This window comes from Astyanax mexicanus, chromosome 2 (genome assembly GCF_023375975.1).
Source record: "Astyanax mexicanus isolate ESR-SI-001 chromosome 2, AstMex3_surface, whole genome shotgun sequence".
In the NCBI taxonomy this organism is placed as follows: domain Eukaryota; kingdom Metazoa; phylum Chordata; class Actinopteri; order Characiformes; family Acestrorhamphidae; genus Astyanax; species Astyanax mexicanus.
This window is the reverse complement of record NC_064409.1, coordinates 26,397,557-26,411,558: the sequence shown is the minus strand read 5'-3', so window position 1 is coordinate 26,411,558 and position 14,002 is coordinate 26,397,557. Positions and strand designations below refer to the sequence as shown.

Genomic DNA, 14,002 nt, shown 5'->3' with positions numbered 1-14,002 from the left:
TGCGTGTAGGCTCCTATCAAGAGGAGCTCACATTTTATGTGACTAGGGTTCCACATTTACACAATCCTCATTTGGATTGGGCTAGGCAGTCTGTGTATGCCTGGGGGCCACAATGCAGGGGTCACCGTTTAAAAACCTTACCCCAGCTCAGACACCTCCCAATACCACATCACCAGTCAGATCAGGGGTACTGGAGGTATATTGGGACCTTAAGTAGGTGTTTAGTAAGGAGAGGGCTAAGGTTCTTTCCCCCCCACTGGGAGTATGACTGTTCCATTAAGCTTCTTCCGGGCATTACTCCACCTAGGGGATGGCTGTTTGCCTTGTACCCCCCGGAAAGGAGAGCAATAGATGATTACATTCGGGAGGCTCTGGATCTAGGGTTTATTAAACCCTCCACCTCCCCAGGGGATGCAAGTTTCTTCTTCGTTAAGAAGAAGGACGGTTGCTTGCATCCCTGTATTGATTATAGGGGTTTCAACAGCATCACCGTTAAGGACCGCTACCCCCTACCTTTGATGGCATCAGCGTTCGCGGTACTACAGCAGGCCACAATCTTTACCAAGTTGGACCTGCGTAATGCTTATAACCTGATCGGCATCTGGCAGGGGGACAAATGGAAGACGGCATTTATCACACCTAGTGGACACTATGAGTACAAAGTTATGCCCTTCGGGCTTGTTAACGCCCCAGCCGTCTTCCAGCGGTTTATTAACGAGGTGCTGCGTGAGGCCCTAGATCACTACGCATACATTTACCTCGACGATATACTGATTTACAGTCGGTCCCTCAGGTAACATGTAGGGCATGTGCAGCGGGTTCTCCAACTACTGTTGGAGAACCGGCTGTACGTTAAGCTGGAGAAGTCAGAGTTCCATGTGTCCAGGGTATCCTTTCTTGGATTTGTTGTCTCCAAGAGAACTGTCTGGCTGCGTCCCACCTCCCTCCGGTTGGTAAAGCAGTTCTTGGGGTTTGCCAACTTCTTCCAGCGCTTCGTGCACAACTACAGTTCTGTAGTTGCACCTATCACAGCGCTAACCCGGAAGACCCCCGGAACCTTTCGCTGGACCAGCAGAGCTCAGAGGGCGTTAGAGGAGATGAAGACGCGGCTGACATCCCCTCCTATTCTCCAGCTCCCTGACCCTGAAAAACCCTTTATCGTCGAGGTGGACGCATCAGAAGTTGCTGTGGGTGCAGTCCTATCCCAACGTCTGGGTCCAGCCAAGAAGCTCCTCCCTTGCTAACACCAGCAGAGAGAAACTATGATGTAGGGGATAAATAACTTTTGGCTGTGAAATTGGCTGTGGAGGAATGGCGGCACTGGCTGGACAGACCCCAAAAACCTGGCCTATATACATCAGGCAAAGCGGCTAAATGCCCAACAAGCTCGACTTCATACTGTCATATAGGCCAGGCAGCCAGAACGCCAAGCCTGATTCACTGTTACGCATCTGGACCCCTCCAGAGTCAGAACTCAGGATTGCACCCGTCCTGCCGGACTTCCGGATTGTGGCACCTCTCCAGAAACGATAAAGAATCAATTGAATTACGCAGAGCAGACAAAAATGTTGGAGTTCACAATAGACAAAACAAAAGACTAAACTTCTTCTATTTAACATGTTGATACATTATGCTTCTCTGTAACCCCACATACATAAATTACAAGTCAGTTGTGCTCCGCTAATTATGAGGGGCCGGTCTAAACCAAAAATGCCAAGGTTGTGATCCGTATGAGGCAGTGTGCTTGACGTGTAAGGCAGGCACTTATGTGCCTGTGGCAAATAAAGATGCCAATGACCTGCAGGTGCACATTAATTCAACAAAGCACGCAAAAGCAGCCAGGGGCAAAACCTCTTTGGCTAAAGTCACAGATTTCCTTGTGACAAAGTCAAACAGTGTAGCCATCACTGCAGCGAAAGGCAGCTTTGCTTTTCATACAGTTAAGCACCACAAAAGCTACAGGTCAATGGACTGCACATCTGGCCTGTTGTTATACACCGATGACCCCCGACATCAGCTGCATTTACTGCGTCATGTGGAGGAACAGGACTGTGTCATGCAGAGGAAAAGGGCTGCGACCTGTAGAAGAATGTGTCTGCTTTCATAGAATTATAGGGCTACATCAAGCAGAGGAATAGGTCTGCAGCATGCAGAGGAAGAGGGCTTTGTTGTGCAGAGGCAGACGAGGAGTGTAGGGTGTCTTGCATTTACTTTAGCTTTTATTTTATTGCAGACAGTATGAACCCAAGATATTTCATGCTTTATCTAATTATATTTAAGAATTGAAATTAAGTTTATAGGATTTACAAAAAGTGTGCAATAATTATTTATTAGACAGATACATTCATTTGAACACCCTTTTTTATTAATTTTAATAATTTTAGCATAGATTATTGTAACACAAAATGTGTTTGCTTAGCTCATTGACACTTGACCTACATACACAGGTTAATCCAATTATAATAAAGGGTTAAGGTGCCAATTGCAAGTTTTTCTCCTTTTTGCATATTCTCTGAAAAGTGTCAATATGGGAGCCTAAAAATAACTTTCAAATGACCTGAAAACAAAGATTATTCAACATCAAAATTTAAGGGAAGGATAAGTAAAGATTTCAGAGATTTCCGATGTAGCAACATGCTACAAACAGAGTCACTTGAGGTTTGCTAAGGCACATTTGTATAAGCCAACTTCATTTTGGAATAAGGTTTTGTGGACTTGAAACTAAAATTGAGTTATTTGAAAACGTGTTGTGTTTGTTTGCAAATAGTTTTAGACTAAGTTTCAGGGCACCAGCAGTTAGTCCAAAACCAGCTGACAAATGGAGATTCAAGGGGATTGCCTTTTTCTAGGCCCTGCCCACCCGTAAAAACTGTGCCAAAACTGAGAAGCAAAAAAACTGAAAAAGAAGCAAACGATAGATTCCAGAAGCAAAAGTCCTTAGCAGAAAAAAAAATCCACAGACAATTCACAAAAACACATAAATAAAAGCAAAGACTGGCAAAATCCAAAGTGAGCTGATTTTCATAGAACTGCAAAGGATAATACATTTACCAAGTATATTTAAAAATATATATTTGCTGTATATTATTTCTCTTTTGAATTTGCAACATACAGTTTTTTGCTTTTTAATTTAATTGCGGGTTTTATTTTTTGGTGTAAAACTTTTGGCACAAAATTCACTCCATATATATCTCATTTATATCTGTATGAATATGGGCATTTAAATTCCTTACTACTCTGCGCCCCCTGTCATGGTTACTAAATAAAACAGTCAGAATTACACTGAGCTGCAGTGCGCGGGCGGACCAGCAGGGGGAGCGGGCGGTGTGGGAGTCAATGGTGAGCGCGTCCAGCCCCGCAGCAGAGGAAGAAGAAGAAGCAGCAGCTGCAGCAGAAGGAGGAGGAGGAAGACAGTAGTCTGTGCGCTCTCAGGTGAATCCGCGCGTTCCCTCACCTGGATTCTGGTCTCGCGCTTCTCCCCCCCGCGGCCCCATGGTGTCTCCGGCGCAGCAGCTCGTGCTCGCCTTCACCGCCGCGCTCTGCTGCTTCATCGTGGTGCCCCGGATGTTCGGCAGCGGCGCGCGAGAGGAGCGCGCGGCGGCACGCAAAGGTAAACAGTGTTTATATTTGCATGCAGAGAGTTTTGTGTTTAAATGCACCAAGTTTAGCTCAGGGAGCTCGTGCACGCGCTTGAACGTGTGTGTGTGTTTATGTGTTTTTGTATGTGTGTGTGTTTTATATGGTGCAGGTGCACATGTGCGCGTTTCATTATGGTAACAGTACAGCACAGTACAGCACAGCACAGCTTACCGCATCACTGTTTATGCCGTCACCCGCGCTCAGGACCGGGGACTGACCGCTATTAACGGAACTGAATGTACTGCTCTTTATTTCTGAGAGAGACTGCACTGACCGGATTTATGTACTGAGACCTTACAGTCCTGGGAGCAAAGGAAGACTCGAGTGAACACAGAGGTGTCTATTAGCCCTATTAGCCAATCACACCTGCTCCACACACACCTGCACAATCCCCCACTGTACACAAACCTGCAAAAGTAAACACCTATCATGTGACGAGGATACAAAAGATCAGCATCATTATCATAATTCAGCACAGATGTACAATAATACAAATACATTCTGTTGTTTTAAGAAAACATATTGAATTCATGGTCAACTTTACCAAAATTTTTATAACAATATACATCATATTTCCAAACATTCGCTCATCTGTCTATACACATAGGAACCTGAGTGACATCCCATTCTTAATCCATAGAAATCCATATCCACATCCACTCTGTAGTTGTATGTGGTCTATCACTTCATGGCTAAATTTCTGTCATTGACTGTGGAATAGTAGCAGTGAAATTTCACGACTAGACTTGTTACACAGGTGGCACATTGGGTGTAACAGTACTGCGTTCTGTTGACTTCTGCACTCTGTCTCTGCCTCACATCACTACTGCTGCTTCCACTTCACCGGAACTTCAGAACACAGCTTTCCCTTCACAAAATAGTAAAAGCAGATGGATGTTTGGATGGATGTTGTAAATGTAGCTCCTTCAACCACAGACGCAGCTCCTTTTCTTTGAAAGGTGGTTGATATGTTCGCCACTTATATAACCTAGCTTGATCTATGTGATTTAATTGGCTGCTGAGCTGTTCCATATTTAGCTACTATGTGATTATGTCCACAGCAGTAGCTACTTTAGACTGTGTTTACTTTAAATGCGATATGACCAGGGACAATTTATTATGAACGTTTACCGCGGTAGAATTCAGCACAACACCTGGAATTGCAACTCTCCGAACTGACAATATTCTACAAACCAATCAGTGTTGAGTATAGAGAGATTTTGCCCACGTAGGGGATGATGACAGGATGTAGTAAAGATGTTGGGAAAAAATGTACAGAACATTTTGGTTTGAATGTTCAGGTGTGTAAACATTGAGCACTCAAACCAGGGTTTATTTTTAGTCAAACTTTAGCAGACCAGTACAAATTCATACAGTAGATGGTTCATGGTTCAGGGCAGTAGCTGGCTGTAAATGATGATTGCATGCATTATATTGACGGGATCTGAAAGCTCTTTGTGTGCTGCAGGTCCGCCACTGACCCCCGGGGGTCTGAAGGGCGCGCTCCCGCAGCCACCTCAGGCCTTCAGCAGCGCGGAGAACATGCAGCAGATGAAGAAGCTAATGGAGCAGGAGTTGCGCAGCGACAAGTACAAATCCAACAGCAAAGGATACGTCTTTACCCTCATGCCCCTCTACGCCATCGGGGTGGGCATATTTGCTGCATACAAGTTCCTTAAGGTACAGGCTCCCCCTCTGGTAACCCTGTTATCCTCTACAGAATCTCACAAAAACAAGTGCACCCTTCACATTTTTGTTATGATTTATTACATATTTTATGGGACAACACTGAAGGTATGACACTTTGATACAATATTAAGTAGTCAATGTACATCTTATATAATATTTGCTGTGGCCTCAAAGTCTGGCCACCATTATTTTCAAGCACTGCCTTAAAGAGCTTCACAGGTTGCCACTGAAATCCTCTCCCACTCCTCTATGATGACATCACAGAGCTTGTGGATGTTCAAGGTTTTGCACCCCTCCACCTTTCATTTGAGGATGACCCAGAGGTGCTCAATAGGGTTAAATCTGGAGACATGCTTGGCTAGTCCATCACTATTATCTTTTGCTTACTTGGCAAAGCAGTTGTCACCTTGGATTTGTAAAGTTTGAGGTTGTTATTATATGGGAACATGAACCTGCTGTGCTTTAGAAAGTGCTTTTACATACCGCCTTGCAGAGTGTCGAATAGAACAGCACCAAAAAAAAACAGATACAACTTGCTAGCTAGTTAGCATAACAAGCTAATGCACTATGCACTAATGCACTAATGGTGGCTCAGCTCTGTGGAGTCAAATGCTTCTCCCTGCCTGGAGAAAAATTAAAACAGCACTTTATCTGAGGAGCTGCTGCTGCTGCTGTTCTTCTGAGTTTATATCCAAGTAAAAAAAATATATATTTATTCAAAATGTCACAATCGATCCACAGCTCGGAGAAAAGTTCCTCTCGTTTCCTATATGAGCCCAGAATTGGTTCAAGTACAAAATCATTTATTCAGCAGAAGAGATAAAGATTTAAAGTCTGAATTTATTTGTTTAACTGGAGCAAAAAGGGAATTGAGGCTGAGTTTAATACTGTAATGCCTCTAATGACTCCAAGAATAACATATTGTAAATTGATATTAAACTTGTCTTATTTGTGCAATAGAGTTTTTGAGAAATATTTACATTTTCTTTTATAGGTATTTAGCAGCTGCCCTTATTCAGAGTGACTTACAACAGTGCTTCGTTGTTACTTCAAAATATCCATAACTAGTTTGTAGACAAGAATCAAGAGATACACAAAGCTTGATAATGTTTAAAACCCTTTTTTATGATTAGTTTAGGAAATTATTTGAATAGATGAGTCTTCAGTCGGTGTTTGAAGACTGGGAGTGACTTTGCTGTTCTGACACACAGTATAAATTAATTGGTGTTGGCCTAACATCAATCTGGGGTTGGTCAAACATCTGTCTAATGCCGGTCTGGGGTTGGCCTAAATTTGGTCTTGTGCCAGTCTGATGTTGGCCTAACATCAGTTTGATGCTGGTCTGGGGTTGGCCTAACATCGGTCTGATGCTGGTCTGGGGTTGGTCAAAAATCGATCTGATGCTGGTCTGGGGTTGGCCTAACATCGGTCTGATGCTGGTCTGGGGTTGGTCAAACATCGGTCTGATGCTGGTCTGGGGTTGGTCAAAAATCGGTCTGATGCCGGTCTGGGGTTGGCCTAACATCGGTCTGATGCCGGTCTGGGGTTGGTCAAACATTGGTCTGGAGTTGATCAAACATCAGTCTGATGCCGCTCTGGGGTTGGCCTAACATCAATCTGATGCCACTCTGGGGTTGGTCAAACATTGATCTGATGCCGCTCTAGGGTTGGCCTAACATCGGTCTGATGCTGGTCTGGGGTTGGTCAAACATCGGTCTGATGCTGGTCTGGGGTTGGTCAAAAATCGGTCTGATGCCGGTCTGGGGTTGGCCTAACATCGGTCTGATGCCGGTCTGTGGTTGGTCAAACATTGGTCTGGAGTTGGTCAAACATCAGTCTGATGCCGCTCTGGGTTTGGCCTAACATCAATCTGATGCCACTCTGGGGTTGGTCAAACATCGGTCTGATGCTGATCTGGGGTTGGCCTGACATCGGTCTAATGCTGGTCTGAGGTTGACCTAACATCGGTCTGATGCCGGTCTGGGGTTGGTCAAACATCGGTCTGATGCTGATCTGGGGTTGGCCTAACATCGGTCTAATGCTGGTCTGAGGTTGGCCTAACATCGGTCTGATGCCGGTCTGGGGTTGGTCAAACATCGGTCTGGAGTTGGTCAAACATCAGTCTGATGCCGTTCTGGGGTTGGCCTAACATCAATCTGATGCCACTCTGGGGTTGGTCAAACATCGTTCTGATGCTGGTCTGGGGTTGGTCAAACATCAATCTGATGCCGGTCTGGGGTTGGTCAAACATTTGATCTGATGCCGCTCTAGGGTTGGCCTAACATCGGCCTGATGCTGGTCTGGGGTTGATCAAACATCGGTCTGATGCTGGTCTGGGGTTGGCCTAACATCGGCCTGATGCTGGTTTGGGGTTGGTCAAACATCAATCTGATGCTGGTCTGGGGTTGGTCAAACATCAATCTGATGCTGCTCTGGGGTTGGCCTAACATCGTTCTGATGACTGTCTGGGGTTGGTCAAACATCGTTCTGATGCTGGTCTGTGGTTGGCCTAAGATCGTTCTGATGCTGGTCTGGGGTTGGTCAAACATCATTCTGATGCCAGTTTGTGGTTGGTCAAACATTGTTCTGATGCTGGTCTGGGGTTGGTCAAACATCGTTCTGATGCCGGTTTGTGGTTGGTCAAACATTGTTCTGATGCTGGTCTGGGGTTGGTCAAACATTGTTTTGATGCTGGTCTGGGGTTGGTCAAACATCGTTCTGATGCCGGTCTGGGGTTGGTCAAACATCGTTCTGATGCCGGTCTGGGGTTGGTCAAACATCATTCTGATGCTGGTCTTCCATGTTTGATGAACAGATAAAGTCGGCGGAGGATACCCGGGCCCAGAAAGAGAAAACCGCCAGAGGCATCAAGAAGTCAGAGGAAACTGGTGGGTGGTATATATATATATATATATATCATACACATGGTACTTTGTATTATTATTGTATAAATGTTTATATATTTAATATTGTGTGTGAGTGTTTGTTTGTCTGCTCCCGCCAATAACAATTCAGTTCTGTCCCGCACCTCAATGTTGCCTAGTCAAAATCATAACCTGAATCCTATTGAGATCAGAGTTCAAATTAGAGAGGGTATTGGTCAGACCCGCCAAGACTTTAACCCCCCAAAGGGGTAAAAACAATAGTTTTTGGGGGTCAAAACATTTAAATATATTTCTTACATATAATGTTAAACAATGCAGTATCTATGCATGGAAGAATATTGTGATTCGATTTCAAGCACCCCTAAAGTGGATCATACCATTCCATGTTAATAAGCAATCCCCCCCAATCACCCCCAACCCCCCTTCTCAGTTGATAAAACGTCAGACAGGTGCTTGAAGGGATTCTTAGGGTGGAGGATTTCACCCCTTTCCCTTGTAACTCTATTCCAAGTGAAAGGGTTGCACTCGAAAATAAGGGGTAGGGGTAAGTGGTAGGGCCAAGGCTTTGTGTTTTGCTTGTGTTGTTTTTAATATTTAAATTAGTTTGATGATCTGAAACATTTAAGCGTGACAAACATGCAAAAAAAGAAATCATGAGGGGGCAAACACATTTCCACATATGTGTATATATATATGTGTATATATATATATGTGTATATATATGTAAATATATGTACTATGTGTGTTCAGAGAATCAGCTGAATGAACTGGAGCAGCGTTTGGCTCAGACAGAGAAAATGCTAAACTCTATACTGACCCAACTGGACCCACTGACCAACTGGTGAGAACACACATACACACACACTCTCACACACACTTAAGTTGTCTGCTCTTTTAATCGGTTAAAAGTTATTGTAAGCAGAACATTAGACAACATTAATATATTTATTAGTAGTAGCAGTATAATAATAATAATAATAATAATAATAATAATAATTATTATTATTATTATTATTATATTATTATTATTATTATTATTATTATTATTATTATTATTATTTTATTATTACGATTATTAATGATTACTATTTTATTATTTTTGGTTGTGTGACAGTGTGAAGTCGGTGGCAATGGAGCAGAAGAATGAGATCATGTCGCAGCTGCAGTGTATCAGAGACCTGATGAAGAAACGAGGCATGCAGTGTCCACCCACCAACACCACGGGTACACACACACACACATGCACACAAAGAGCATACAGTGATCACACAATAATGTGTGATCTGTTAAAAATTAATATGCATACTACAGTAAACAGTAATATGTGTTATATATTTAAAATATACATATTTTAATGCCAGGGGGCGCTAGGGCCAAGGAAACAAGTCAGAGGCCGTGTGGACCGAACACACTCCAAGGGGCAATTTTATTTATAGCTATATAGAAATGACAGCTACTGTCATGTAAATAAAATTGTTTATTTATGACCAGCATCCAAACAAAAAAAAGACAAAAAAAAAAGGTGCAGTCCAACCAGGCTTCCAAAAGCAGAAAGGAAGTAGAGCCGGTCAGGGAACTCTTGCTACCCTGCTAGGGAACCGCACCCACAGATGTACAACTGTACCCACAGATTAATAAACTGTACTCTCAGTTTAGGAACCGGTGGCCAGTTGTCACTAGCTCCCACAGCATCTCTGCTTCATAGAACACATGTATAACATCACGTTCATTAGTAATAATGGACAGTTTCGTGATGTGTCTTAAAGAGAACAGGTGGTGGTCGCACTTCCTGGTCACACCATCTTAACTTAGAAAGTGCTTGTCATGCTATTAACACCAAAAGTTACAGTGCGCGTCTGAACAGCGTCTTGTGGTAGCCGCGTGCATAGCGGAGCTGGAGGAGCAAAGGCTCACGCTTCTCCTGCAGAGACTGAAAATGGAACAGAAACTAGTTTTACAGCTAAATAAATAATGGAATACTAAACCAGATTTTAGAGTCCTAGAAAACCAGCAAAATAAACTGTTATACAGTCACACCAAAAAATCCTTGAGCACATATCATACTATTAATAACATTTATCAAGTGACACTGTATAGTTTTGGTGTAATGGAATATCAATCTTAGGAAAAGTCTCCATTCATTTTTGTATGAAACAGATTTGGGAGTTCTATAAAACTGTTATCCAATGGTACCAAGAAATTTTACAGAAACACATTCCATACTATTAATCATATACTTAACAAGTGATAGTACTTATTCATTTTGGAGTAATGAGATGGCAAATTTAAGAAAAAAGGGTATTTAACTATGCATTATCACATCCCTGAAATCTTTAACAGTTTATCTAGTCATCTTATGAGTTACTGTTTTACACTGGGTCCTGCCATAGACCACATTTTAGAGTCCTTTTGAAAGGGTGAAGAAGCTGTTAAAGTGATAGTTTGTAGTCAATCTGCCGAGGCGGGTTTGATTTCTGTTAGCTTCTTTAATTTCACACTAAAGCTGCGAGTGCTAGTGGAGTATAAGCTTTATTGCTGGTTAGCTACATTAGCCTCAAAGCTCCAGTGCTAATTTAATTTTTTTTTATAGGACTCTAAAATCTGTTTGATGCAAAAGCTATTATCTTGAAAACATGAATAAGAAATCTTTAAGAATTTAGTGGTGTGATACAACCCATTGATGTTTCATTGCACTCAAAATTATGATTTTTGAGTATTATTAGTATGATTTACATAATTCTAAAATACATATTGAATGCAATTGACAGTGTGCTTCAGGACTTAAGTGGGATCATTTGATAACCATTTGATTTGCTTATTTTATAGCACACACTTTATTTCTTAAAATCTTCTTAGATAGGTGGTTGTCTTTCTGGTGTGTAGTAGCTGATTAGTCCTGCTAAATTATGTTAATTTAGCTATAAAACTAATTTCTGTTTCATTTTCAGTCTCTGCACAAGAAGCGTGATCGTTCTCCAGCCCCGCCGAGCATGCACTACTGTACCAAGCACTTTTTAAGTGCAGATGTTGTGACAATGAAGGCCAAACACCTGTTCTTGCCTGTTTCTTGAAATGAAATATCAAGAAACTGTTCATTATTTCTAATAAACGTGACGTTATTTAGTGTTCTATGAAGCAGAGATCCTGTGAAAGCTAGTGACAACTGGCCACAGTTTCTTAAACTGCAGGTACAGTTTAAGTTTAAGTTTGTGAGTGTAGTTTATTAATCCATGGGTACAGTTTGTAAATTTGTGCATACAATTTATTAATCTGTGTGTTCAGCTTATATACAGAAAGTACTGAATACTCACTGTTTTTCGCTAGTGACCATAGGTTCCTAATGGAGTCCTGTGATAATCTATTTCGTGCAGCTCCAATATTCTCACACAGTTCCTGCAGATTGTGCAGTAGGGGTGTTGATAGAGCGTCCAATAGCACTCAACACATTTTAAGTCAGGGATAGGTCTAAAGAGAAGAAGCTGGACATGATATAGTATCTGTATCTTCAAGGAAATCTCTTGAGATGCCAGCAGTATTTGGACAAGCATTGTCCTGTTGGAATAGTGCACAAGAATGTGTGTTTATTAAAGGTGGTCCCACTGGTTGCAGGACCTCATTATTGTAACATTAAAGAAGACCAGAGGCTCTAGTTTTATAGAAAGCACTCCACTGATTATTTACTATGTTAATTAAGTCAGTAATTAGTATTAGTCTGTTTAATGATGCAACTTGGTCTGAGAGATGTTTTTCCTTTGGGTGTTTTTAACTGCGTGTTTGTGAGGCTTCCTGTTTTCCTATTCCTGTTTTTCACAGATGCAGCGTGTGAACGAAACCTTGACAACCTCATCGAGTCGCTAACGGCAATGGAAACACTCGGGCAGCGGAAACCACACACACACCCACCTCAAACACTGCGCACCACAGAGGAGCAAGAGGAAGACAAAGAGATGGAAGAAGAAGAGCATGAGGGACAGGGCGAAGAGGAGGATGAGGGGCAATGCGAAGAGGAGGATGAGAGGAGGAGTGGAGTGGAGGACGGGTGTGAGAGCGACTCCAGCATGCCCTCATTGGAGGAGTTGGAGGTAGTGGGCGTGGTTCAGAAAGTACCAGATGAGCTGGGGGCGGGGCTACGCAGAAGAAACCGACCTGACTGAGGGTGAAGAAGCTGTTAAAGTGATAGTTTGTAGTCAATCTGCCGAGGCGGGTTTGATTTCTGTTAGCTTCTTTAATTTCACACTAAAGCTGCGAGTGCTAGTGGAGTATAAGCTTTATTGCTGGTTAGCTACATTAGCCTCAAAGCTCCAGTGCTAATTTAAATGCGTTTTGGCTGATTGATTCTATGTTAATTCTGTTATTGAGACAAACTATCGCTTTAAATGTGACCTCACCGAACCTTGTGTATTTGTTTATTTATGTATTTATTTATTTGATATTACACTAAAGATAGGTTTTTATTGAATTGTCTGAACTGAACCATGCCTCAGCAGTCTATGCGGTATGAAATGCTTCGGGCTGAGTACAGAGGCATGAACATGCTTGAGTAAGTGGGCGGAGTTAAGAGCGTGGGTGCATGTGCGGTCTTTGCTCTGCATGTGTGTTTTTTAACCCTTTGCATAACTGCATGCCGGTAACTGAAGGAGTGAAGGACAATCAGGATGGTGGAGTTTGGTATGCGGGACGGTGGGCTACCTCATTAAAGTGAAAGTGCATGTAAACAAAATATTGTAAATGGTATGATCAAAATCCTTATATTCTGAGTTTTTTTGCTACAAGCCTGTATAAATATAAAGATCTGCTCATGTCCATCATTATCTGTTTTTTTTTTTACATTTACTCTCAAATTAATTTAGTTTTATATTTTCAGTGAGTATAAGTGGGAGCGATTAACTAAAAAAATAAAGATTTTATTGTCTTTAAATTTGGATGTTTTCTATGCTACAGGTGCAGAGTGTAGTTTTAACAGCTGATCTTGTTCAGAGCTCAGAAATAAATTATTTATCAGAATCCTGAGAAGTTTTTAGTTCAGTTCCTGATGATAAAAATGACACATTAAAATGTTACAACTAATAATTTAATTCTAGCATCTTAAAATAAATGAATAATATTTTAATGTGATGATTATTTGTCCTGAATTAGAACAAATTATTATAAAAGAAAAACTGTTGACCTGATTATTTTTTTACATAATTAAATTCATTCTGGTGCATGCTTATTTGGAGTAAATTTACAGTACCAGTCAAAAGCCTGGATACATCTTCTCATTCAGTGTTTTTTTTTTCCCGTTGTGCCACTTTTAGCTTTGAAGAATCTAAAGTATAAAACATTTTGGATCATTTCACACAGTTTTTATATAAAATAATTCCACATGTGTTCCTATAGAGTTTTAATATAATTTTCTATATTAAATTTACAATGAAAAAAAATGAGGTGTGTCAAACTTTTGACTGGTATGTCTTCATGGTTTAGGTTCAGGTCTGACGTGATTATTCTCTGTATATTCTCTATAATTATTTCTGTGTTTAATTAACATTTAGGGGGAAAAATGAATTTGTCTAGTTTTAAATGAAGTCATTAACTATATTAACCTACGTTAGCCTATTATCTTAGTGCTAATCAGTTCAGTAAATGCTCCCATTACAGCAACATTAGCCTTTTAGCTTCAGTGCTAAATAGTTCAGTAAAAAAAGACATTATTTGGTATCTATATTAGTGAAAAAAAAAAAAAAAGGTAAAATTAAAATTCACTAGTTTTTCTAATTCTGATTAAGAACTTGATATATTAAATGTAA

General features: G+C 41.3%; 1 protein-coding gene across 1 annotated transcript; it reads left to right on the top strand.

Moving 5' to 3' along the window:
• The first annotated feature begins 3,333 nt into the window (after positions 1-3,333).
• Positions 3,334-13,021, top strand: ccdc107 (coiled-coil domain containing 107). Its single transcript, XM_007239445.4, has 6 exons — positions 3,334-3,610; positions 5,108-5,319; positions 8,144-8,216; positions 8,964-9,054; positions 9,328-9,437; positions 12,027-13,021. Exons 1-6 carry the CDS (start codon positions 3,493-3,495, stop codon positions 12,365-12,367), a joined length of 945 nt encoding a protein of 314 aa, XP_007239507.3. The 5' UTR covers positions 3,334-3,492; the 3' UTR covers positions 12,368-13,021.
• Positions 13,022-14,002: the final 981 nt, after the last annotated feature.